This window comes from Schistocerca piceifrons, chromosome 11 (genome assembly GCF_021461385.2).
Source record: "Schistocerca piceifrons isolate TAMUIC-IGC-003096 chromosome 11, iqSchPice1.1, whole genome shotgun sequence".
Taxonomy (NCBI): Eukaryota; Metazoa; Arthropoda; class Insecta; order Orthoptera; family Acrididae; genus Schistocerca; species Schistocerca piceifrons.
In genome coordinates, this window is record NC_060148.1 from 157,474,143 (window position 1) to 157,500,392 (window position 26,250).

At 42.5% G+C, this 26,250-nt stretch overlaps 1 protein-coding gene across 1 annotated transcript in view; it reads left to right on the top strand.

The window, feature by feature from the left end:
• Positions 1–26,250, top strand: part of LOC124719849 — a 259,540-nt gene that overhangs the window by 147,191 nt on the left and 86,099 nt on the right. The window contains exons 5-6 of the mRNA XM_047245034.1: positions 16,292–16,390; positions 22,948–23,053. Of these exons, the coding sequence (XP_047100990.1) occupies positions 16,292–16,390; positions 22,948–23,053 (205 nt within the window). The remainder of the gene's footprint in view (positions 1–16,291; positions 16,391–22,947; positions 23,054–26,250) is intronic.

The window sequence follows — 26,250 nt, forward strand, 5'->3', positions numbered from 1 at the left end:
TCTTGGAGCTTAATTTCATCAAAAATCTGCGCACCTATGTGTTTGTTTTCATCTCATCATTGCTGAGAATAAGTCTTAATTGTTTCCATAACAGGCATAGTGATTCTGTATGAGCATCTGAAACCCGTTACTAAATTTCGCTGATGGTGTTTTGGAAGGAAGTGGCAACAATCCGTGCTTCAAACAATGTCTATATCCTTTGGGTGACTTAATTTTTAAGAGCACATTGTCCAGAAGAATCTCTGTTATCATCCGCATTCCCTTATTGTTTCCCAACAGGCTTTTCCTTATTTGGTGTCTACTATGATTTTCTGTTTCTTGCTTAGTTTAGAATGATCTAAGAGATGTGACTGAACTGTCTTATGCTTTTTGTCTGAGGGGTGCTTTAGCAGCATTTGCTATTCATAATTTAATATGTAATCACACAGCTTCCAATTTCATATACTTTAATGTTCTTTTTAATTAAATTACTGCTGTGTCTGGTACCATTTGGTTCTGCAAACTTCCCTTGATAGAAGAAACACTGAGATCATAAATTCTTATTCAACATTTTTCCTTTGCCACAGCTTCTTTCTTGTGAGTGTTTTACTGGTGATTTTCTGTTGTGCAATACTTTTGATAGATATTTTGAAAAATTGGGAAATAAATGAGGAATGACTCCTCATTTTAGAGACCACTTTTGTCTTGGAATTTTAACTTATTTACCATTGATGACAAACAAGTCTGCTTTTGTGAGAAGTTCCTCAGTGAAATGTGAATCACACACAAAACTACGGTGAGTCAGATCTCTATCTTTCTGAATTATTGCTCTCACTCATTTGGAAAACTCTGCTACATTTTTTGGAGGTCTAAAAAAGGCTTACCCTTACTTTCTCTGTTGCCTGATCTGCACACTGGAACAATGCACATAGGCATTTTTCGTTCTTCTTCTTATTCTTATTCTTATTCAAAAATGAGTAACTAAGACTCTTAACACCACTTTACCACCGTAGCCTTCAACTCTGTGATGTGAATTCACAACATTTCAAACAAACTCGCAAAATAAGCATAGACACTACCAACACACACCTTCCAATATGGCAAAATCATGTCAACTTGAGCCTGAAATGACAGTTCTGCTTGTAGTTTACGGGCTTGCCATCTGCCCTACACTACCTGTGTTAACACGCTGGAAGTCAGCACACTTTCTCTTCTGCTTGCTATGATCTAATGTTTTTATGGCAGTTGTGACAGCCATTAATAGAGCCCTACAATGTGTCAAATGGACCACCCTCAACTGCAGTTTAATTTTTTAGTAACTCAGTGAGCAGTCTCCAGGCTGTTGATTGATGATGCTTTTGTCACCCTATGATGTGTGCTATTCACAACTTTCTCTCTTAGACCTTAATGCGCCCTCCCATGGGATAAATCAGCTAATATTGACATGGATGTGGACAGGACATGTGACCTCAGCACATGGGATGAACTGGTGCTCTCAGCACTCTCGTGCACGTATCATTACCTTTATTTGATTTGCAATGCACATCATTACCTTAAAAAAATAGAAGCACATAAAATAGCGGTGTCAACTGTGTTAGTGATTGTCAAAGAAGAGTGGAGAAAATCATAATGAAGGTTCTGGACTCATCAGTGGCTTGAACAGTGAATTGCTGGCAGTGGAACAATACATAATGCTGTCCAATGATCAGAGATATTGTATTTGTTAACTTAATTGGATTTCCATCCCATTTTCAGTTTTAAATTGAATACGGTTATGGTATAGTGTCTAGTGTCTCAATGTCACATTGACTACCAGCACTCTTAAATAACATACCTTATCACACGGATTTCAAGTTCAAGACTTGTTTTGTAATTTCATGCGAATGGAAGTTGAGATTTTACCAAATTTGCACACTGTCATTGAAAAAGATATTTACCAACAGGATAAAAACATAAGCCAGTCCATAAACCCATATTTTACAATATGTTTCATAACAGTAAAAACTTCTAGTGTGTAACTTGTTTTTACTTTCTGGCATACTCTGGCTGGCTCGTCAAGGTTTCTGGCCACTGGGGAAACAGTCTAGTTGTTGGCCTTTGCAACAAGAATTGCCTCAAATACATTGTTTATAATAAATAACATCAACTTTTGAGATAATATTTCTACTTTTGAATCACTTAGGAAAGAAAGGAATAGAAGCAAGCGGATGTGAACCTGCTACCTTTCTTTTCTCAGCTCACAGCCCATGGTGCCTTCAGTTGTGCGCAGCTGGTCGACGTGCATGTAACATTTCTGCACTGTGTCTGTCAGTTGGCCTGACTTTGTAATTTGTTAATAACAATATGTTTGCAATGATATTAACAAGTCTGATGTTATGTGTTGATCGATTCAGTTCTTTCAAAGCTCTTAGGAGCTTACTAGTCTTCACTCTAACTAATAAGGTTATTCTGTGCCCCCCTCCCCAGGGGCTCTCAGTTCTTTTGTGATGTCATGCATGGTGCCCCCAGGGCCCATTCTTCCTTTCTGGCCTGCATTTCCTTCACCATGCTCCTCCTCTCTGCTCCCTCCTTCCCCTCTCTTGGCGTATTTATTTATGTTGACCTTACTATTCACCTGTTTCCCCGCATTCCTTGTGATTTTGTTCCTCTTGCCTGTTCTCTTTCATCATTTTTGGCATTTTTGGTCCACCCTTGGTGTTTGACCTCCACTTCTAAATTTTCTGTCTTTAGTGTGAGCCATTTGAGGAAGATCTCCGTCTGTAGTGTCTATGATGTGGATTATTCTCTGTTCCTGCCTTCCTCTCTTCCTTCCCCACCATAACCCGTACTGCCTCACTAGGTCACCAGCATGTGTAGCCAGTCCATGTGGTGGGGCTGTTATGTACCCATCTGGCATAGCCCCCTGACAATACAAGAATCACACTACTGATGCATGAGTTGCTACCTCCCCATGTATGCCAAGAAGTGGTTGCTTGTCATCCTGGAGCATCAGAACTCCTAGCGACAGCTGTCCTGCCAGGTGGCCGTTGCTGTGGCTGGGTGGTGCCCATGAGGAGAGCCCCTGATCAGAGTGGGTCGTGTCAGGTGGATGCTTGGTGTACAAAGCATATCAAGCTGCAGAAATCTGGCTGTTCTCCAAAGACCATCACATTTAGTGGTAGAGGATCATTGAATGCTACTTCATATGATCCTGCAGCTTTCCCTTCCCTGGCTGCACTTTGAGAAGAGGGCCAGGCTCACAGTCTTTGGATGAAACACTTTCCCTACTACCTGTTCTGTATTAGGATTCACATTCACCACCATAAAGCTGTTGTTTTTTGTGGAGAATATAGAGGACAAGTTTGGCAAAGTGGAGTCTCACAGTAAGAAGTGGTTAGGCTCCTGTTGATCAAAGCTTGTTCTGCTGCCCACCCTGCAGCTCTTGTGGTTGCCTAAGTCATTTCCAGGTGTCTATTATCCGTCACCAGTCTCTGCTTATGATCCAGGAAGGGACTGTAGGGATCTCACCCTGCAAACTTATGAGTAGTTCTGGGCTAATCTGGAGCAACACAGTGTTCATTTTGTTTGACATGTGGAGAAGTGTCGTAAAGACAACCACATCAATATTGGCACCTTTATTAGGCTTTGTAGGGGATACCCTCCCAGAGAAAATTAAGGTTATGTGTTACCCCTGTGATGTGGAACTGTACGTCCTGCCACCCATGAGGAGCTTTCAGTGCTTGAGTTTTACGCATATGTCTTCCCACTGTACAGCAGACCTTCTGTGTGGTGACTGTAGCCACCCACTCCCTGAGGGAAGACCCTGTGTTCCGCCACCTGTGTTGTAAATTGTCATGACTGCCACTCACCATGGTCGCCAGGTTGCCCAGTTTTCAAGAAAGAAAGAAAATCCAAGAGGGCAAGTCCCTGGATTGTCTATCTTATTCTGAGGCTCACGAAAAATATGACCAACTCCAGCCAGTGTTGATTTCTTCCACTTTTGCCTCTGATACATCCTTCCCCCTCACCACTTCCTTACCCAGTTTCATCCCCCACTCATCCCCACCTCCGCTGTGGTTCCCATGCCCTCTCCTCTGGTCACCGTTCACCCTCCCTGGTTGAATAAGTGCCCCGTTCTTTGCCACCTGCCAGTGATGCCCCCATCACCCCCTCCCTCAGGACCCTCCCCTGTGTCTCTCTGGCCATAGGCTTGCTACCACAACTCAGCTGTGGGGTGCACCATTTGTGCACCCCAAAGTCGCCCACTCTATTTTGTTTCCAGACCTTGTGGGAGCCTGCTATCCATCTGTGGCCTGCCCTCCTCAACCTCCAAGAGGAGGTCACCCCACCCTCGTATGTGAAGACCACTGACCCGGTGACATGACCTCCCCTCAGCTTCTTTATGTCTAACCTGGTCTCTAACCACACAATAAATATGTGTAACTGCTAAGGATATTACTGTTACCTACCAGAAATACAGCTTATTTTCTCTTGCTTTGCATTGTATCTTTTCCTGTCAAGAAACGCACTTTCTTGATGACCACTCTCCAACTTTTCATGGGTATGGGGCATTCTGTCAAAACCATGCTGACCGTGGGATAGCGTCTGGAGAGGTCTGCACTTTGGTTCACACCGATGTCATTAGTGACTGGATCCCCATTTGTACTAATGAAGAAGCAATAGTGGCATGAGTGCAAATGACCCCAGCAATCACCATTTGCAGTGTCTACATCCCTCCAGATACAACACTTCCTTTTGTTGACAGCCTCCCTTGATACAGAAACTCCCACCTCCATATCTCCTCCTCGTGGTTTTCAGTACACGCCACACCTTTGAAGGAGTGGCATTTCAATGGGTAGGGGTCTTCTGATTGAACAAAATCTTACAGACTTTGATTTTTGTCCTGAATGACAGTTCCCCTACCCACTTCAGTGTCACTCATGGCACCTTTTCTGCTGTCAATCCCACGATCTCCTCCCCTGCTCTGGTGGCTTCCCTGCATTGGTCACCACATGATGGTCTTTGTGACAGTGAACGCTTTCTGGAAATTCTATCATTCCCCTGCTGCTGCCTGGCAGACAGGCCCCCATGTTGGGCATTCCACAGAGCCAATTGGCCTTTATATATATGTCTGCAATGCACTCTGACACCTCTCTGTTGGATTGCATTGATGCGCTTGTGTGAGACATTTCTGCAACTATTCTTCATGCCACTGGCACTGCTATCCCCCTATCTACAGGTCCTTGTCATTGACTGATACCATCATGGATCAAGGAGGTAGTAGTCTCTATCGAGGATAGCCAATAGGCCCTGCAACAATTTAAATGTCACTGTTCACAGACCAACCTTATTGCTTTGAAACGACTTTGCAATACCATCGGCATCCTGTTCCTATCCTGCTATGTTTCTCTGGCAGAAATGCCAAGCTGAAAAACCTCCCTCAGTTTCAACCCTCACCAAGCTGAATTCTACAGTGACGCCTTCACTGAATGGGTTCTTGCAGGCTCTTACCACTACGCATGACACAGCCCTAGGCCCGGATACCATCCACAACCAGATGATCCAACACTTGGATGTTACCCAGAGACAACATTTACTCAGGGTCTGAACTGCATTTGGCTCACTGGTGCCTTCCCCTTGCAATGGTGAGACAGCATAGTTATCCCCATCCTTAAGCCCGGGAAGAACCAAACATCTCTTGACAACTACTGCCCAATTATGCGGACCAACATACTTTTTAACCTGCTGGAGAGGTTGGTTAGCTTCAAATTATGTTGGGTTCTCAAATCTCAGGGCCTTTTATCACTGTATCAGTGTGGCTTCTGGGAAGGATGGTCAACAACTGACCATTTGCTCAGATTGTGAGCAGCAATCCAACAGGCTTGTACTATCAGCCAACTGCTTGTCACAGTACCTACATAAGGCATACAACATGGCTTTGTGCCATGACATTTTAGGTACCCTCCATAACTGGGGCTTCCACAGCCCCTTCCAGTTTTTATTTGCGAGTTTTTATCCCACTGGCTCTCCAGTGTTTGAGTCGTCATTCACCCCTCAGATCCATAAGAATGATATCTCACAGGGTTCTATTTTAAGTGTCACACTCTTGCTCATTGCCAGCAATGTGCTTGTAACCTATGTTGGCCATCAGGTTACCCTGGCATTATACATCGACAATTTTTGCAGTTCCCACGTGGTAGCATCTGCTGAATGCCCGCTCCAAGGCACCATCTGATGGGCCTCTGCATAGGCCCTCTCCCATGGCTTCCAGTTTCCTCCCTCCAAAATGCAGGTTATGCATTTTTGCTGTCGACCCACAGTGCACCCTGATCCAAAACTTTATTTAGGAAACCAGCACCTAGATGTTGGAGCACAGTCTCATTTCTTGGGCCTTACTTTCGATAAAAAGCTGACATGGCTACACTATATTCACCACCTGATGATTAGCTACATGTGGAAGTTTAATGCGCTCTGTCTTGTGGTGGACACATTGTGGGCTGCAGTTTGTGCTACTCTTCTCCATGTTTACTGTGCTCTGGTTTTGTCCAGACTAGATTATGCTTGTGTGGTTTATGGCTCAGCAGCTCCTTCCACTTTGAAACTACATGACCCTGTTGTTCATCATTATAGGGTGTGTCTGGCTGTCAGTGCCTTTCACAGTAGTCACGTCGACAGTCTCCTATCACCATTTGATGGTTCCCTGACCATCCTGTATATCCCATCATCTTTGCAAATGAGGGATGTTTCCCAAGATACCCACACTCAGGTGGGACTGCTGGTTGAAATGTGTCTCACTTCCCTCTCCCCCTGCGGCTCTGTGGGTTAGAAAGGCCCGAAGTGTTCCTGTCTGTCATAAGAGGCAACTAGAAGGAGTCTCTCATCTTTTTACCCTATGAGTTCAGGTCCCATTTTATGGTTTGACCTGTCACTTTCAAAATTCTACTGAAATGTGGGCCATATGGGGAAGGACACCTTAAGTGGTGCAAGAGTTATCCATAATGCCCTTAGATTCGATCTCCTGAATCTGTCATCATGGCTTTGCATCTCCACCTGTGATTCAACTATTTGGGCAAGTACGCTTTCTGGGGTATGTCATCTTCTTCTGTTGTCTCCTGTCCTCTTTTGCCCCTATGACAGTACTGGATTTCTCTGCACTCAGTATCCAGCATGGTACCCAGTCCATTGTGGTGGGGTCATCATGTACCCATTTGGTGGTAGCCCCCTGACAACACAGGGATCACACTGCTGATGACTGAGCTGGAAACTTCCCATGTATGCCAAGGTGTAGATGCCTGTCTTCTTGGGGCATCAGGACTCCCAGCAATGGCCATCATGCCAGTTGGCCTTTGCTGTGGCTGGATGACACTTGCGAGGAGAACCCCTGATCAGAGTGGGTGGCATCAAGGTAAATGACCTGCAGTGAAGCGGACTATGTCATCTCTTGCTGGTGACCGTACAGCACCAGCAGTCTGTAAGAAGGGCAAGATCGAATACAATGCTACACCATCGGAGGAACATAGGGCTACAGAGTGGAGAGAGCCATATTAGCTTCGGTTTTTAGTCTGTAGTAGAACTGATGGGGACTCCTTTTTTCTATGTGGTACTATAAGAGCTGGAAGTTCAGGCACATGTCTTCCCACTGCAATTCCAGTGCCACATGTTGAGACTGCGGACATCCACTGCACCCAGATACTCCATGTGCGCCACCTCCCACTTGCATCAACTGTGGATAGCGCCACTCCCGCTGCTCACCAGACTGCCCAGTACTCCGAAAGGAGCAGAGAATCGTGGAGTACAAGACCCTGGACCAATTTACTAACACAGAGACTAAATGTAAATTTGAAAGATTACACCCCCATTCAGTTGACATTAACATGTACTGCAGCTATGTCACGATTGCCGTCCCAAGTGCCAGTGGTTCCTCACTCTGTGCCGTGAACAGTGAGCCCTCCAGGCCACCAGAATACATCTGCCCTCTTGGTGGTAGGGGGCAAATCTTCCTCCGTTGGTCCCAAAGCACCTACTTTGGTAGCAATGCATCCACAAACACAGGGGACATTGGTCCCCTCCCCCCCTGCCGGAGAAACAACAGCCTCCTCTGGCTCCTCTCGTGTGGAAGGGGTCCCTTGGGGCCCTCTCTCCCAAGGTCTCCACTAAAGCCATGGTAGACACTCGCCAGTTGCTCAAGGAGCCAAAAGCTGCTGGACGAAGAGCTTCACGGTCTTCTTCCATGCCTGAAGCTGCTTCAGAGAAATCTTCCCAGCCGGTCCCCAAAGAGAAGCAAGAGAGCAATCAAACTAAGAAGTAGTCTGATAAGAAAGAGGACCCTCTGGTGGCCTCAACACCACCACTATCTACCAATTCCACATCTGAGGATGCAGTGGAGATCTTAGCATCACCTGCAGACCTGGATCTCACTGATGCCTCATCCAGCATAGAAATGGCTACAAATACTCAGTCGGTGGCAACAGATGACCCTGAGGCATAACCTACCTCCTTGCATGCTTCATGCCTTCCCAGCCTCACGATAACGTCATCATCCGGAGGAATTGTGGCAGTTCTTTCCACCACCTGGCTGAGCTGTGGCAACTCTTAAGTTTTACACCTATTTTCTGCATTGCCCTTAAAGAAGCCTGGTTCCCAGAAATGCGGATCCCTTCCCTCCATGGCTATAGGGATATTACAAGAACTGTAGTGACTATAATAGAGTGTCAGGTGGAGTTTGTGTGTATGTTCTTAACTCAGTCTGTAGTGAAACTGTGCCCCTTCAAACCCCTCTTGAAGCTGTGGCTGTCAGAATAAGGATGACTCAGGAAATAACTGTCTGCAGTGTATATTGGCCTCCAGGTGGTGCAGTACCCCTGAACGCATCGGCTGCACTGATTGATCAACTCCCTAAACCTTTCCTACTTTTGGGAGATTTTGATGCTCATAAATCCTTGTGGGGTGGCACTGTGCTTATTGGCTGAGGCAGAGATGTCAAAAATGTACTGTCACAACTCGACCTCTGCCTCACCAATACAGGTGCCACCTGGCGACATCATATCCTTGGCCACATTATACAAGTGGGGTCTCCGAGGCCCGCTCCTGATTCTTATCCAGAATTTCCTGTCACTTCCTACTTTCATATCCAAGTTGGTGACTCCCATAGGTCCCCCCATATCCGGGAGAATGGGGTCCCGCAGGGCTATGTATTGAGTTTATCTCTATTTTTAGTGGCTATTAGGGGTCTAGTACTGGTGTTGCTGAGTGGCACCTACAGGGAGCCATCCACAAGGCACAGTCATGGGCTCCAGCGCACAGCTCCCAGTTCTTGGCGACAAAGTCGTTATGGACTTCTGTCGGCATTGTACCGTTCATCTTGAACCAGAACTTTAACTTACAGATGATTCCCTCACTGTAGTGGAGACGTATCGATTCTTAGGACTGCTTTTTGATGCCCGATGGACTTGGCTTCCTCGCCTTTATCACCTTAAGCAAAAGTGCTGGCAGCACCTGAATGCCCTCCGCTGCGTGAGCAACACCAACTGGGGTGCAGATCACTCTACACTGCTGCAGCTATACAGAGCCCTTGTTCAATCCCACCTTGACTGTGGGCGTCTGGTTTATGGTTCAGCGGTGCCCTCAGCATTGCATTTACTCGACCCAGTGCACCACTCTGGTGTTTGACTAGCGACAGGAGCTTTAAGGACAAGTCCGGTGACATGCATCCTGGTGGAGGCTGGAGCCCCTCCATTGTAGGTCAGGTGTGCACAACTGCTTGCCAGTTACATTGCACACATTATTCCTTCTATCTGAACTACAATCCTTGCCTTTACCACCTGTACTTGAGGTCCATTCACATACACCTCCATGGTGTACACCTAGGCCGCGGCTTCATCTGGACCTTTCACGTGGCCCAAAGGACTCAGTTCACCCCGCATCTCTCTGATGTCACTTCCTCCCAATTCTTGACATTTACTGAGGCCATGAAGTGGTTTACGCTGATGGCCCGATGGCTGATGGTCACATCAGCTTCACGTATGTCCATGGAGGACATATTGAATGGCATTCCCTGCCTGATGGCTGCAGTGTTTCCACTGTACAGCTGGTGGCTATATCTCATACTCTTGAGCATGTCCGTTCATGACCTGGGGAGTCATTTCTTCTGTGTACTGACTCCTTGAGCAGCCTACAAGCTATCATCAACCAGTGCTACCCACATGATCCTTTGGTAGCGACCATCCAGGAGTCCATCTATGTCCTGGAGCGGTCCGTTCGTTCAGTGGTGTTTGTGCAGACCCCAGGACACATCGGAATCCAAGGCAATGAACATGCTGACAGGCTGGCCAAACTGGTTACATGGAAACTGCTTATGTAGATCGGCATTCCAATAACTGACCTGTGTTTGTTTTTACACTGCCAGGTTTTTCGGCTTTGGGAGACAGAATGGCATAGTCTCAGTATGTACAACAAATGACATGACAGTGAGGAGACTACTAATGTGTGGCAGTCCTCCATGTGGGCCTCTCATGATTCTCTACCGGGTCCACATAGGCCGCGCTTGGGCGACCTGCAGCTATCTCCTGTGCCATGAAGACCCGCCTCAGTGTCGATGCGGTGCCTAGCTGACAGTGGCCCAAATTCTGGCGCACTGCCCCAGTTTGACTGCCCTGTGACGAAATCTTTGATTACCGGACTCGTTGCCACTAATTTTATCTGACAATGCCTCATTGGCCGATTTAGTTTTACGTTTTATTCATGAAGGTGGGTTTTATCATTTGGTCTAAGTTTCAGTGCATGTCCTTTGTCCCTCTGTGTTCTCCTTCCTAGTGCTTTTAGACTGGAGGTTTTAATGTGTTGCACAGTGGCTGGCTTCTCCTTTTTATTCTTATGGTCAGCCAGCCATGGTAATCTGCTTTGTTGTTTTAATCTCTTCTACCTGTTTCTTGGGTTTCTGTGGTTTTCTTCTCCCCTTTGTGCATTTAAGTGTTTGTTGCCCTTCTGTAGTTCTTGTGGTTTTTCCTTTCTCTCTGTTTTGTGTCGTCAGTCTCACTTGTTTTATTCTCACCCTTGTGGCAATGTGTTATTCAGAACAAGGACCAATGACCTAGCAGTTTGGTCCCTTTCCTCCTCTTTTAAGCCAACCGACCAACCAATCCTCTGTTGGGATCTCCACTCATTGGAAAATCTCCATCTCCATGCATTGGAAAGTGCCCTGTGTATTCTCCCCCCCCCCCCCCCTCCTTTATGATGCCTGGAAAACCAGTTAGGATTGATCTATTTCAGGGCCCTAAGGTCTCTGTCACCCCTCTGATATTCTGGCATCTTCTATGTTCCATCCTTGAAGAATTCCAGAGTGCTGCCATCCTCTATACTGATGGTTCTAAAATGATAGATAAGGTGGGATACACTTTTACGCCTCCTACTAGCATGGAACACCATTTGCTGCTGGGATCATGTAGTGTGTTCACAGCAGAGCTGATAGCCATTAAGAGGGCCCTCCATTTCATTACTCAGGCTTCCCTTTGCAGTGTTTTAATATGTGCTGACTCAGTGAGCCACTTGCAGGCTTCATCACTCTTTGGTCTCTGCTATCCATGAACTCCTCTCTGCCCTTGGTCTTGTCACCTGCTCCGTTGTCTTTCTCTGGGTCTTTTTGGGCATCCCAGGCAATGAACTGGTAGACTGTTTGGCTAGAGAGGCATATACTTACCACCCATTCCATTTCATGATTTCAGGTGCATATAAGAGTATACTCGTCAAATGCCTCTTTGCCAAAAAGTGAAATGACATCCGGTGCACTACTGCTCTAAGTAGTACACTCTGCACGGTCAAGGAGACTACTGCAGTTTGGCGCTCTTCTTTCTGCTATTCTCAGAACAAGTCCACTGTCTTATGCTGTCTATGCATCAGTCATACTAGGCTCACCCACTGTTTTCTCTTGTGTAATGAGTCACCCCCACAATGTGTCTGTGGAGCCAGACTGACTGTATTCTATATATTAGTGGAATGTCTCCTTCTTTTGGCCCTTCGTACTAAGTATAGTCTTCTAGTTTCTTTGTCTTTAGTATTAGCAGGCGATTCACAGATGGTTGAACTGTTCCTCAGTTCCCTACCTAAAAGTGGTTTTTGTTTTCACTTATAAGTTTTGCTTTCCTCCCGGATCAGGGGCAAGGTGGTTGTGGTTGGATCTTCTCTTTGTGTTTTCTAGGCTTGCACCCATGACCACTCCCCTATGCAAAGACCACTCTCTCATACCTCTGTCCATCCAGTTTTTACATTTGGCCTACCCTTTTATGCCTTCTACTGCATTTGTTGTAAATTCATCCTTTTATAGGTCACTCCTCTCACTGTATCCACCCACTTTTAGCAGATACTGTATCTTAGGTAAACAACTTTTGAATCATGGGACTGACAACCTTGCCATTTAGTCATCCCCCACATGCCCACATCAAGAAAGAAAGGGAGAGAGAGAGGAGGGGGGGAGGGAGAGAGGGGTGATTACTGTGTTCAGGCCTTAACTTTGAGATGTTGGAAACAGTTCCACCTATACTTATTGGGTCAATATCACTGTTGCCTCTGCCAAAGAAATGCTTTATCCTAGCAGATTCTTGTTTAATAGGACTAGCAGGCATTAATTGTGTAACAGTGATAAATAAATCTGCTCATAATCACCAGCAGTAATGTATTTTTCACAGTTCATCATATAGTAATGTCATCTGTTGTTAAGGCAACCAGTGATATTAGCACACGCAACTAATCAGTCATAAGTGCAGCTAACTCGTGTCTTTGAGCTAACATTACACCAGTGTGAAATGTTATGGCACCTTTTCACTTTTGAAAACTGTATATTACTTAAACAGCATGTACTAGCCTCTCTAAATTGATCACGGCTGCTAATACTGCCTCCAACACCTAAAGTCATTTCATTAAAATCATCCATCTTGAAGATAGTCTGCTTCCCTTTTTCTCAGCCTCACTCAATTTATGATTTAGGTTCTGTTCAATGACATGATCTGGGTAAGATGTAACATGATGAGCATCTTGAACAAACACTCTTGCGACAAACGGCTTCTCAACAAAGGTTTTAAATTTCTATTGATAACATCTTCTGTTCAGATTTTATTCATTTTCCGTAACACATCTGTATCACCAATATAATAACAGAAACTCAGGTTGCTCACACGTATGTGTGCTACTTAATTCTGTGAGCACAACCAGGCAACAACTGATACATGAATTAAATCATACAGATTCTTTCATCTTTTTTGCTTTCTACAACACAATATCTTTTTTAATGATAATTAAAGGTTGCTATCCCAACGACATCTGACAGTGTGGCATGGCTATCAGCTTTACGCATATGATGACCAGCTTTTAACAACACCATACCCTGTTACAGCAAGTCTGCCACTGTTGCTCTGGTGTTTTCAAACCCATTGCACAGTACACACTATTTCTAACATCAAACTGTACATATCACAAATACACTCGTTTTTGATAGTATGACTTGATACTGTTTTTCCTTTGATATGAATATTACATATTTTTTATATGAAGAGTACCTACCACAAACTGTGTATCGAACCATGTCATTGAAGGAAGGTAGAGCGGGCCAGGCATGTGCTATATTCTCTCACGAATATCAGCACATGAGCTACAGTTTCATCATAGTTACTGGCTCACTGTTAATGACATACACAGATTAAGAACTGTACCTACAAATGTCAATAATTCATATTTAATATGGAAATTGTACCAAAAAGGTGTGCTTTTGGTAGGCAGTCATTGTGCCATAGCATTGAAAAGATACATTTTTATAGATTTCAAGTTATAAAACTTAAAATATCAGCAACAGGAAGCCATTATCTATGAATATTGACTTTCCTGTCATTATATTATAACAAATGGTAGCTAAAACGACACATTTTGAGGAGATCTTCTATTTGCTGGTGCTTCAAAACAATTTATATTCGTACCATGTACTCGGTGAGAAATAAAACCCACCAAATATGATATTTAACGCCATTCAGTATGGTGGCTGCTTTTTTTCTGCTTGTGGCATGTAGCAGTAATACATCCCATCAGCCACGTTCATGTCCGTGAGGCAAAAATCTAACACACCAGATTATTTATTTCATGATCTGCAGCATAATGGCACATGGAATACCATGCAGTAACCTCAGCAGCTCCTCATCCACATTCATTTTCGCTTCCCTTGAGAGAATGATGGTAGTCCTAGTGCCTGCCCAGTTGCCTTTCACTGGGTCCAAAATCTTGAGAGCATCACAAGGAATGAACTAATCAGACGAAAGGCTAGAGAAGTGATTATTGTCCAACATTTGCTTTGGTGATCCCAGGGTGTGAATTTGTGGGTGCAAATAAGACCTCTCCTTACTCATCATCTGCTGGGCTACTGCCCCCTCTAATAAATTTTACACTTCCATTCCTCCCAGAATGAGTCCACCATCTTATGTCACCTAGTCTTTGACAGTGCCAAATTAAATGATAGTTTTATGTTACACAATGAGCCACCCCCACATCATTTTTGTGTGCACCCTATTCTCCCTTTTAGGGATAGGACTCTAATGAACGGACGATGCTGTTCACCTATGTAACGCTTTTGATAGTAATGAATTGGTAATGGGACACCTGTGGGAGGGACAGCTCCCATCATATGTAGAGCCCTGGGGGACATTTGTGTGGCTCATCCACCGATTGATATGATTATTTCTCTCACTTTGTTTTCCTATTTTTGATACAAGTGATATCCATTGCTTCTCACTTTTACTGTTAAATATCTCCTGGCTAGAAGGCATTCTCTATCCCTCAATGTCTTCACCCTGAATTGCTTTGGCAGGAGTTGGTCAGATTTTTCTCTCCACAGATAAGCCCTGGGAGCCCCTAGTTCAATTGCCAAGCTATGTGCTGGCCCGAGCCGTATACCTTCACTTGTCAAATTGTTTCTCAGCTTTATTGCCTTCAGTGCCTCAATTTTACCACTCCTACATACTTCCATACTTCGATCAAATTTCTGGCTGATGTCAGTAACTCCAGAAGAACTGCTTCTTGACTGAGGGATTGATGACCATGCTGTTTAGTCCCTTAAACCCCATCCGACTGACAAAAGAAATGTATTTAAAGAAACTTTCTGTGATGCATCAGAATGTTAATGACTTACCTATTCACGCAATGTAGAATGTCAAAAGTTGTATTATGTATGCTGAAGCACTATGGAGACTACAAATTAGCAGCCCATTGCTGAAGGGAAAATATGCAGAAAGGAGGGATTGTTCAACTCTTTTGGAACTATTAACTTCTGCTTAGATCTATAGTTGGAAGACTTTTCCTGTGAATTGCTACCACAAGAATGTATAAAATTATCAGCACTGATCTAGTAGTGCTTTTTTTCCTTTCATTTTCAAATACATATGTGTGAGAAAATTTTTTAAGTAGAGCCGGTAGTCAAATGAGCACAGTGTAGGGAACAAGGAATGTGCATGTATGTGTGTGTGTGTGTGTGTGTGTGCATGTTTCTCATATAGCTTGAGAAAGGAATTTCATTCCAAAAGCTAGCAAACAAACCTCTTGTTTGTGTATCTGTCGACAACGCAGCACCTATGCCTTTCGGTAAATCGTTCCTTTATTCCTAAATAATTCTTTATTATTAACCAGAACTTTCCATGCATTAGTATAATTTTAAGTACATTAATACATAATTTACCGACTTTCTCTCTCTCTCTCTCTCTCTCTCTCTCTCTCTCTCTCTCTCTCTCTCTCTCTCTCTCTCTCTCTGTTGGCATGCGACTTTTCTGTAGGAAAGTTATTAGAAAGCCAGCCATGAATAGATTTGCTTGAGTGTTTTATGGAGACAAAGGAGAACCTTCACCTCCAGAGTTGACTGTAATGTCAACTCCTTGCTGACAGAGTAAAGTCTGGTGCTGTATCTGTGTACCACCTGTCTCAGCCCTATGCAATCTTTTCTTTTTTCTGTTTTAATATTACCATTATTAGTGTGAACAATTTCAACATAATTTAATCTCACTCTTCAATTATAAGAAAAATCTAAGGAAAATAAACATAGAGGTAAAGATAAATACAGCAACACTGAAGGACAAAGATTGGAAGAAAGGGGTGTACTGCAGAACAGGTAAACTCGTAGTCATAAATTTAATGATGAAATGGAAATTTGCGTAAATGGAAGCTGTATTACAAGAGAAGGAACCCTGCATCCAAAGCATTGTGTCACCTTTTATTTCTTTTCTTCTCAATATGTGCTGAAACTTAGTAAGTGGAATTTTTGTTACAATCTAGATACAGGTGTAGTATGTTTTTGTTATATTTTTTCCAGGTTTGCCTGCACAAATTGCATCTAAGTTCAAATGTGGAATGCCACGGTTTTGGCATAAGGTTTTATATATGTGGATTGTCTACGCTGACAGTATTGAAGGTAATTAATTTTTTAAGCTAATTTTGGCATCTACTGTTTAATTTTACAAAGCTAAATGGCAGAATTAATAGTTAAGACCCATACCTGTGTATTTCACAGACATGATCGAAATTAATAAAATAGAGTGTACAGTTTTTGGACCAGATAACTGTTGGACATTTAGGAGTAGAAGTTAAGGTAAAATGTATGTCCTTTGAAGCGCTTGTTGAAGAAGAAGAAGAAGAAGAAGAAGAAAACATTAAATATGACTGTCGGGAGGAAACAAATGTAACTGGAATAAAATGTGACAGGTTGGATCCATTGTAAGTGAGAGAAATACCAAAGAAATTAATGTTATTAGTTAACAGTTACATGCTCCAGGAGTAACTTTGGATAATATATCATAATGATATTGAATTGAGGTAGTTTACAGGATACTGACTTAATTGATATTTAAATTTGATTGCATGCTGACCATTTACAAATGAATTCACATATAGGATACACTATTTATTTTGATAAAATAAGTGTGTATGTAAAGCTTTTGCACTAAATATGCTACTGGTTTCTACAGGGTGACAATTATTGAACTATATGGAGGGAGAAGAAAGAAAAAAAGTGGGGGAGGGGGTACAAACTGTGGCGTGCACACACTTCATTGAACATGTAAATATCAATTAATATATTCAGATTTATGTTATGACATGTTCGATGTGCCTGCCATCATTGGCGATGATGTGGTGCAGACGAATAGCGAAATTCTGCATGCCCCACTGAGGTGTCAGAACAATGCTGTTGATGACCTGAACGGCTGTTTTCAGCTCGGCAATGGTTTTGGGGTTATTGTTATACACCTTGTCTTTAATATAACCCTACAAAAAGGACTTGCATGTGTTCAGATTCAGAGAATATGCGGTCCCCAGAGTGGTCCTCCCAAACATCGAACACTCTCCTGGCTCAGTGGGGTTGAGCTATGTCTTGAATGACCCACATGTTGTGGAAACCATTGTCACTTTGAATACTGGGGATGACATCATCTTCCAAAATCTTGATGAACTGTTCAGTAATCAATGTGCCATCAAGGAATATTGCACTGATTATTCTGTGACAGGAGACTGCACACCACACAGTCACCCATTGAGGGTGAAGTGTAAAATTGTATTCATAGCTTCAAAATACCTTGATAACAGCAGAGACACTGTCGCAAATACTAACAGCCTACCCATTGCTGCATCATTGCTCTGTGGCCATCAGTCGACTGCTATGCTTTTAAAACATTCCAAACGTTGAAAAGTTAAATTAAAATATTTTCATATTGTATTAATAACAGCCTCAGACATTTTTAAAATAAGACAGATGTTTTAAAATTATGAAAACAGTTCTATTATTTTAACAAATATGTATTATACACAAAAAATTTGTAAATGCAGCAGCACCTGTGACGTGGTAATACAGTCAATTGCATACAATTTTTATTATAAAAGTGATATGTTACTTGGCTGGCGACTATGACTAATTGACAGGATAAGGCTAGCAATAAAACTGATCACAGCCTTCTGTTGCAACTCAGGAATGTTTCTTGCAGGCTCTGGTTAATGAATAAGTTCCCAATTCATCAGGTCCTATATGCGTTCCATTGCAGATTTGGTAATCTTACTGGACAGGTCTCTTGTTGTACACTACAAAAAGCATGTTGCACTGCAGTATAGGCATTTGGTACTTAACCCAGAAGAAACACCAAGTGTGACCGCAGGTTGTTAACTAATGGTTCCCCCACACCACAAAGCCTGGAATGATAACTGTGTGCCAAAGGTGAATGTACTCTGGCACACGCAGCTCACCAGACCTGTGCAATACACATGTAGGTCAATTTCTCACATATTGACAGAACTTAACTCTCATCGCTGAAGACAACAGAATGACATTGTGCTCTCCACTCAACTATTTCACAACACCAGAGTACCTGTGCTTGTCGGTGTCATGGTGCCAATGATAGCCTGGTCAGATGCACATGTGATCTTGAAAGGGTCTTATAGTCCTCTTTCCTATCATTTTATTTTATTTCCAGTGCACTTTGCATCCTACAGAACAATTCAGGTGTTCTCATTGCTAAATTTTGTACCAGAGAAGACTGTGCTATGATTCAATCTAGCCATAGCCTATTCTTCGCCGCAAGCTTCATATGGCTGTTATGTTGGTTCTTTTCAGACTTGCAATGCATCTATAATGCCATTATAAGACTTCCATGTTTTCATATGTAACCAAACTCATGACTATGATTCCATAATATGTTTATCCCTTGTTCTCCTATTCCAAAACTCTCTGGCATATGAATGAATGCAGGTGTGTTTCATTTTGCTGTATGGTGGTTTAGACTGCTGCAGGGAATCAGCAGTAGTCATACAGAATGGCCAATCCTTGTAGTTTTCAGGTAGGCAAAGAGGTTTTTTCCCCTTGTGTGAGAGTTACTGGTGTTGTGTTGGTGGTAGAAGCCTCATCTATGGGATTTCCTGGCCGCAGGGTTGTGTGGGAGAAGTTTTAGTGTGGGATGGGTAGTCTGCTTGCAGCTCTCCGAGGGTCTGCAGCTGAGGTCTCTTTGAAGAAGAGTGAGTTCATTTAACCATGTGGCGCTTTGTCTCATAGCGAGAGGGGAGTTTTTATGTAATTCAGTCTCACTGATGTTGCACCTTGTGCAGCTTATGACCTCGCATTTTGTCTTATAAAGATTGTTTTGTTGAATTGCAGCAAGGAATGCAAGGCTTTTCCAGACTTTCAGTTTGATTCCTAATGACGACTTTGATCCATAAGAAGAACGTAGCACGAAGGTGTTGCATATGTTGACGCGATCTCACATAGGAAGCATGCCCTCGGTTCAGTGTGAATGCTTGTGTGCCTCCGACTGTGTGTGCATACATTCTAATCTTTTCTGAATTAGTGGATTTTCTTTGTTTCATTACTATATGTCCATTGGATACCATCCACATGGGTTAATACTAGAGTTTGTTGGCCCTCTGCCATTACCCTTTGCCTATTCAAATGTGTCCTCTGTAAATGTTAATTGTTTGTGGCTGTATAGTTTAATGTTGCTAAAATTTGGCCACAGTACATAAAAATTGTGTCTCTGCAAACCACATGTCCACATGAGTTAACTGTGAGCCCAACTTTCCTGTGGCCCCCTGCCTCTGTCCTAGAGTTTACTTACTGCTCTGATTTTGGAATATTAAATATGTCCTGTCCAGATTATTCAGTTGTATTTGTGGTTTGTGATTTTATGTTAAGTGTGTAAGCAGGTACGTGTGGCCCTCATTGAGGCTGTTTCTCCATATCGAGGTTCAACTTTAAATGCAGCCGTGATTTTCAGATTTACTCTTTTATTTAATCATTTCTCACCACATCGGAACAAACCTCGTAGCCTCATTGCATGTTGATTTTGGGGCTGCCCTTGCTGTTCTTTGAGTGAATGTGGGTCTGAATGTGAGTATTAAACTTTTACCATCCCCCTCTTATTATGACCATGATTCTAAATTAAGAGATTCTGTCGTGAATCGTATAGCATCTCACAAGAAATCGTGCATAGTTACTAGGCAACAGCAGTTATAGATGTCTTATATTAATGTTTTAAGAAACAAACAATTTTGTTTCACGTCTTATCCAGTGTACCGATGTTACATCTCCTTTACCTACACCATTTACCTTGTAGTTTCCTTGTTAGCCCACCATAACATTTCAGTGTGCACAAGTCCAATAACAAGTGTTCCCTTTGTATTTAAAACAAATTCTTTAGAGTAAATCTTGTTTTCATGAATGTTGCTGCAAGCTGCTCTTATTCACAGTGGTCACACACTTTTTACTTTATTTTAATATTTGATCCATGTGAACAATCCCTGTATCATATTAATAATTACGTCCCACCTTTTTATGAGTGACATTGCAATTAATGTTCTTTTATGAGTTTTTTCCTTATGATTAAATTAACACATTTTGCAACTCAATCGAACCTTTTGTTTGTCATGTGGCTAGAGTTGGTGGCGACCCAATCTTTTACTTTGATTTTAATGTCAGATAGCATTTCCATTTGTGTGTGGCTCTTTTAGCCTTCTGGATATAGCTCAGGGCTCCACTCATTTCATAAATACCACTTAAATGCACATCACGTACAATCTTAATCCTGCTGTGAGCAGATGGTTTCCAATGGTCCTTCGCCTGGATTTCACCCCTGGATAATGTTTGTTCAGCCATCACTGCTCACACAGTTTGCCAATTTTGACTTATGTCTGTATTGTGTGAATATCCTGAACCTGGCCTACAAGTGTGGGAATTTTCCACAGGGTGCTGTTGAAAGCAGCAACCCACTATTAATTATAAAAAAAAACTGTGCCTAACCTGTACAGCAACCTGTCGATCCGTTCATCCAGCCTCCTCCAGTGCCACAGTGTGACTGTACAAATGGCTGAAGCTGTTCAACAGGTGTGTTACTCATTGCTGGGGTGTGATTGTACACTGGAATGAATGTTTCAGACACTATTCACCTTAATCAGCACAGTTGGTGCCTGCAGAGTCAAAACAGAGGGTACACAGACAGATCTCTTGAGCACCATCTTTCTGCCAAATTGTGTGTAAAATGAATCACAAATACTATGATCCTTCAGTGTATGCTGATTACTCCCTTCTGCCACTGAACCCAGCTCCTGAGAGTGTTGCATTTTTTTTTTTCTGGCAGAGTATGAAGATTATAATCTACGAGGGTCACTCCAAAAGAAATGCACACTATTTTTGTAAAAATACAGTTTTCATTCTGCGTGTGTGAAAATTTTACGGTGTGTAGATACATCCTTCCCGTTTGTTTTCAAACTTAGTTCAACCTGTTCCCATGAGTAGTGCCATCACAGCATGTCTTCAAGATGGCTGCTACACTTGACGTTCATCAGAAGCAACGTGCTGTCATAGAATTCCTGTGCTGTGAAAACGAGGCAGTGGGAAACATCCAACTGAGGTTGAAAAAGGTGTATGGAGATGCTGCTGTCAATGACAGTACAGTTAGTCAGTGGGCAAGCAGGTTACGTGATGAAAGCGGGCACGGCAATATTGAGGATTGTCCTCACAGCGGCAGGCCTCATACTGCATACACTCCAGACAATGTGCAGAGAATTAACGAATTGGTGACTGCTGACAGACGCATCACAGTGAACGAATTGTGACGCTACGTTGGGATAGGGGAAGGAAGTGTTTGCAGAATACTGAAAATGTTGGCGTTAAAAAAGGTTTGTGCCAGGTGGATCCCCGGGATGTTGACAGTGGCTCACAAAGAAACAAGAAAAACGGTATGCAGCGAACTTTTGGAACACTTCGAGAATTGTGGAGATGAATTTGTTTGAAGAATTGTGACATGTGATGAAACATGGCGCCAACATTTTTCACCAGAGCTGAAGAAGCAATCAATGGAGTGGCATCATGAAAATTCACCCAAGAAAAAAAAATTCGAAAACACGCCTTCTGCTGGAAAAGTTATGGCTATGGTGTTTTTCGATTCTTACTTGTTGACATCATGCCAAGTGGAACCACCATAAATTCTGATGCATATGTGACAACACTGAAGAAACTTCAAGCTCAACTGAGTCATGTTTGACCACATCGGCAAAAGCAGGATGTTTTGCTGTTGCACAACAATGCATGGCCACATGTCAGTCAAAAAAACCATGGAAGCAATTAAAAAACTCAAATGGACAGCACTGAAACACCTGCCTTACAGTCCTGACCTGGCTCCATGTGACTATCATCTCTTTGGGAAACTGAAAGACTCTCTTCATGGAACAAGGTTTGAAGATGATGACTCCCTTGTGCACTCTGCCAAACAGTGGCTCCAACAGGTTGGCCCATAATTTTACCGTGCAGGTGTACAGGCGCTGGTTCCAAGATGGCATAAAGCAGCTGAGAGGGATGGAAATTATGTGGAGGAAAGGAAATATTATTCCTAAAGGATGTATCTACGCACTGTAAAACTTTCAAACACAGTAGAATAAAAATGGATTTCATTTGGAGTGACCCTCGTACATATAAATAATATTTTTCTGTAGTTTTTAATTACAATATCATGAAAGTTCCATTTGATTCTGCTCAGTTCTGTACTCTCACAACCTCCAAATGCCGAAGAAAATTTAGCCGGAATGGTTCCTTTGAAAGGGCATGGCTGATTTCCTTCCCCATCCTTCCCTCACCCAAGCTTGCGCTCCGTCTCTAATGACCTCGTTGTCGACGGGACGTTAAACACTAATCTCCTCCTCCTCCTCCTCCTCCTCCTCCTCCGAAGGAAATTTCTTAAAGTACTAATTCTTACACAGAAGATTTTGAGACTCATACCAATTTATTGGCTCACAGCAGCAAAATACCATGTTTCATGTTTCACAACCGTAGATTCCATTACAAAGCCTCAGTCCCTCATTGACTCACGAATGAACAGTTCAAATGTTAAGAGAAATGACTTAAAACATTTGACCATGTTAATATAACTTGTTTCATCTGTTTCTGTTCATGGTTAAACAATAGTATGTGTGTGCTTATACAGAATGTACTTTGTGTAGGTGAGACTCTTTCATCAGTCATAAACTTGTGGCAGACAACAGCAAAGAGAAAAATAACAATGTACCAGAGAAACTATGTAATGATCAAGGCTCTAATGCTTTGCCTGTAAGTACACTCTTATTTCATTTCATTCCCCTTGAAACTATGCCAGACTCAGATATTTCTCGTGAAAATTATGGAATTGTATTTGTGTTGAGCACAACAAATGATGTTATTGCTATTAGTTTTGATTATACCTTCTGTTTTTAATTACTTTCATATATATAAAGATGTTCACACACTTGATGATGGTTCGAATATTGGTCATGTAACAGGTTATGAAATGCAGAATGGGTTTTCCAGCTTTTTATTAATGTAGTAACTATTAGAGGATGTACGGAAGATCAATGTACTTATCCATTCCACTGAATGTTTTAACAGCATTTCAAAGTTTAGTGTATTACACATTGTCAGTTCCCTGGAATTTTGTTAAAAGTTGTGTGAGCAGAAAGTAGATGGAATGCCATCAAGAGTGAAATTTTGTTGCACAATTATGAATTCATATGAAAATCATAAACCACCTTTGAAGTATTGCACATCATATTGTGACGAGATATTCTGTAGAGTGACTGGATCATGAACACTATACATGCATTGGATATGACACATTGTGGGAGCAAAACAAAACTGAGTGGCTTACAGAAACTTACTCCCCTCAATTCCCAGTTTGCACCCCAACGGATGAAGGATCTTCTCTCCATATTAAACCAGTGTTCTCTTTAGTGAATATTGAAAATCTATTTGGTGAAATCTCCTCCATTAGTACATTAAAAATCTTAATTAAAATGATGAATCCTACCCAGTCATGGGCTTTGGCTCTTGTAAAAAATACTTAGTGATGTACCTGCTAGTGTAATATTCCACAGGAGCCTAAACATTTTACAAGGTATAATTTTTCACCAAAACCTAACACTGCAAAGGAATTATGTGAACACTTGGAGAAGTGTGGTATCCATTGAAAGTGTTGAGTATGTCAAGGCCTGCCTGATAACGAGGTTGCCACTGAGCTCTTTTCCTCACTTTTGAGGAGTATTCACTTCCAGGGAAGACCACAAACATGATTTACTGCTGTGATGTGAAGCTGTATTTCCCACCCCCAGTGCGAAGCTGTAACTGCCAATGCTTTTGGACATGTGTCCACCCAGTGCATGTATGAGACTGGTTGGCCACTTCACAAAAAACTGATCATGTCCACTATCAGCTTTCTCTGACGGTTGCAGAAATGACCACTCTCCTCGATCCTTGATGTGTGCTACCCTAATTACAGAACACAAAATGCAGAAACTGTATGTCAAAGATTGCCTCTCATATTTTGAACCTTGGAAAAAATTGTGTTGTTTACATCCAGTTTCACGGTGGCGAGGTAGTCAGCAGTACTGGGCATTTTTACACTCTTGATATCAAATTCCGGTAGTTCTGCAAGTAAATTAAACCATGGGGATGTTAGGCTATCCCCTCTCATCATTCTGGGTGTGCCATCTGCTGGAACCTGAACTCCCCTCACCCGGCTGAAGAAAAGACCAACAACCCAACACCAGCCAAAAAACCATTACTGTGATAATTCAGTGGAAGTGCAATAGATATTACTGTCACCTTGCAATGGTACAAAAATTATTTGGTAATATAATTAAATTTGGGTTGTAGAGTTGTACCCTGAAAGACGAACCCAACTTACATTGCTCCTGTGTTGTTATTTTGGTGTCACTTCCGTCGACGATATAAGCAATGTGATTCTTCAGTTTCTCCCAATGTATTTGTTACTCGAACAGTCCACGGGTATACTGCCAGTTCATAGTGTCCAGCGAGCACAATATTTTGGTGATCAGACATGTTGCCATCATCAGTTGTGCTGACGAACTGAGCTCCGATTTAAATCCCCTCCCTCCGCGGGCCGCCCTCTTCACCGTCTGCACCCGCACGCCCGCCCACATCTTTGTGACCGCCGGAACACGGGCACGGACAGCGAAGAGAGTGGTCCGCAGGGGGAGGGGATTTAAATTGGCTGCCCACCCTCAGGAGCTCTGTTCGTCAGCACACCTGACGATGGCAATGTGTCTGATCGCCGAAATATTGTGCCCGTTTGCACTATGAACTGGCACTATACCTGTGGACTGTTCAAGCAATATAAGTGATGTTTATTTAATTACAGTTCCTGTAATGTCAAGTAGAACTGGCTCTCTTATTGTTAGCAATGACAAAATTTAGTGAGTATTTGAAATTTTACTGTGGTAACTTTGCTAGAATTAGCAGCCACACACTATTTCTGCACATGCACAATTGGTGATTTTTTGCTGTCATGGTCAGTCATGCAGAACTCGTTCATAAAAACCAATCCCAGCTCCATGAGTTCTGCAATGTATTTTGCTGTCACTTCACTCTGTTGAGCATTAGCGAAATATTATTCATAATATTCACACTTTATCTAACACAGTTACTAAATAATAAATTTTTTGTCATGTGCTCCTACAGAAAATACTTAATTTGGATAAGTCACAAAATAAATCGCAAATCAAACTTTTTCATTGAAGCACAACTTTGATTGGGGATTCAACCCTAGGGAGAATACTGCCCTACTTTTTTGTACACAGTAGCACCTCCTACCTTGTATTGTATTGTATTGTGTAGTATTGTATTGTATGTTAACCGGGGGCCTATAAATGATGGAGAGGCTTTGTCCTCGCCGCAGCAGCAGGGGTCCACAACCCCATGACAACTACCGCAGTCCACTTCACCCCTCCACCGCCCCATACCAAACCACTCTTTCAGGGTTATTGTGCAATTTTGCATGTTTAAAACTTGTATTAATTGTAGGAAACTTTAGATGACTTTACTGACTTGTTTGATTGGAAAGCTACCTGCATGAATGAAATTTTGTTTCTATGTAAACTCAGATGCAAGATGGAAAAATGAACTGAAATTTTAATATTCTTAACACACTTGTTAGCAGTGCAATTCTACTGTTGACTGAAACTGCTCTGAATTGATTTTAACTTCAAATAATTCTTTCCACTAACTTTTATAATTAAATATGAACAATGTAGGAAAAGATAGAGTGCCACTTACCGTAAAGAAGCTGCATCAAGTTGCAGACAGACACAGTTAAAAACACACTTGCATAAAGCTTTCAGCCACAGATTTCACCATTCACATGCTCAAGCAGGCACACTTAATGCACATACGACTGGCAACTTCAGTAACTCGGACCAGAATGCAACTATCACGTGGGATGCAAGCAGCAGTCTGGAGGGGTCAGGGAAGGGGAA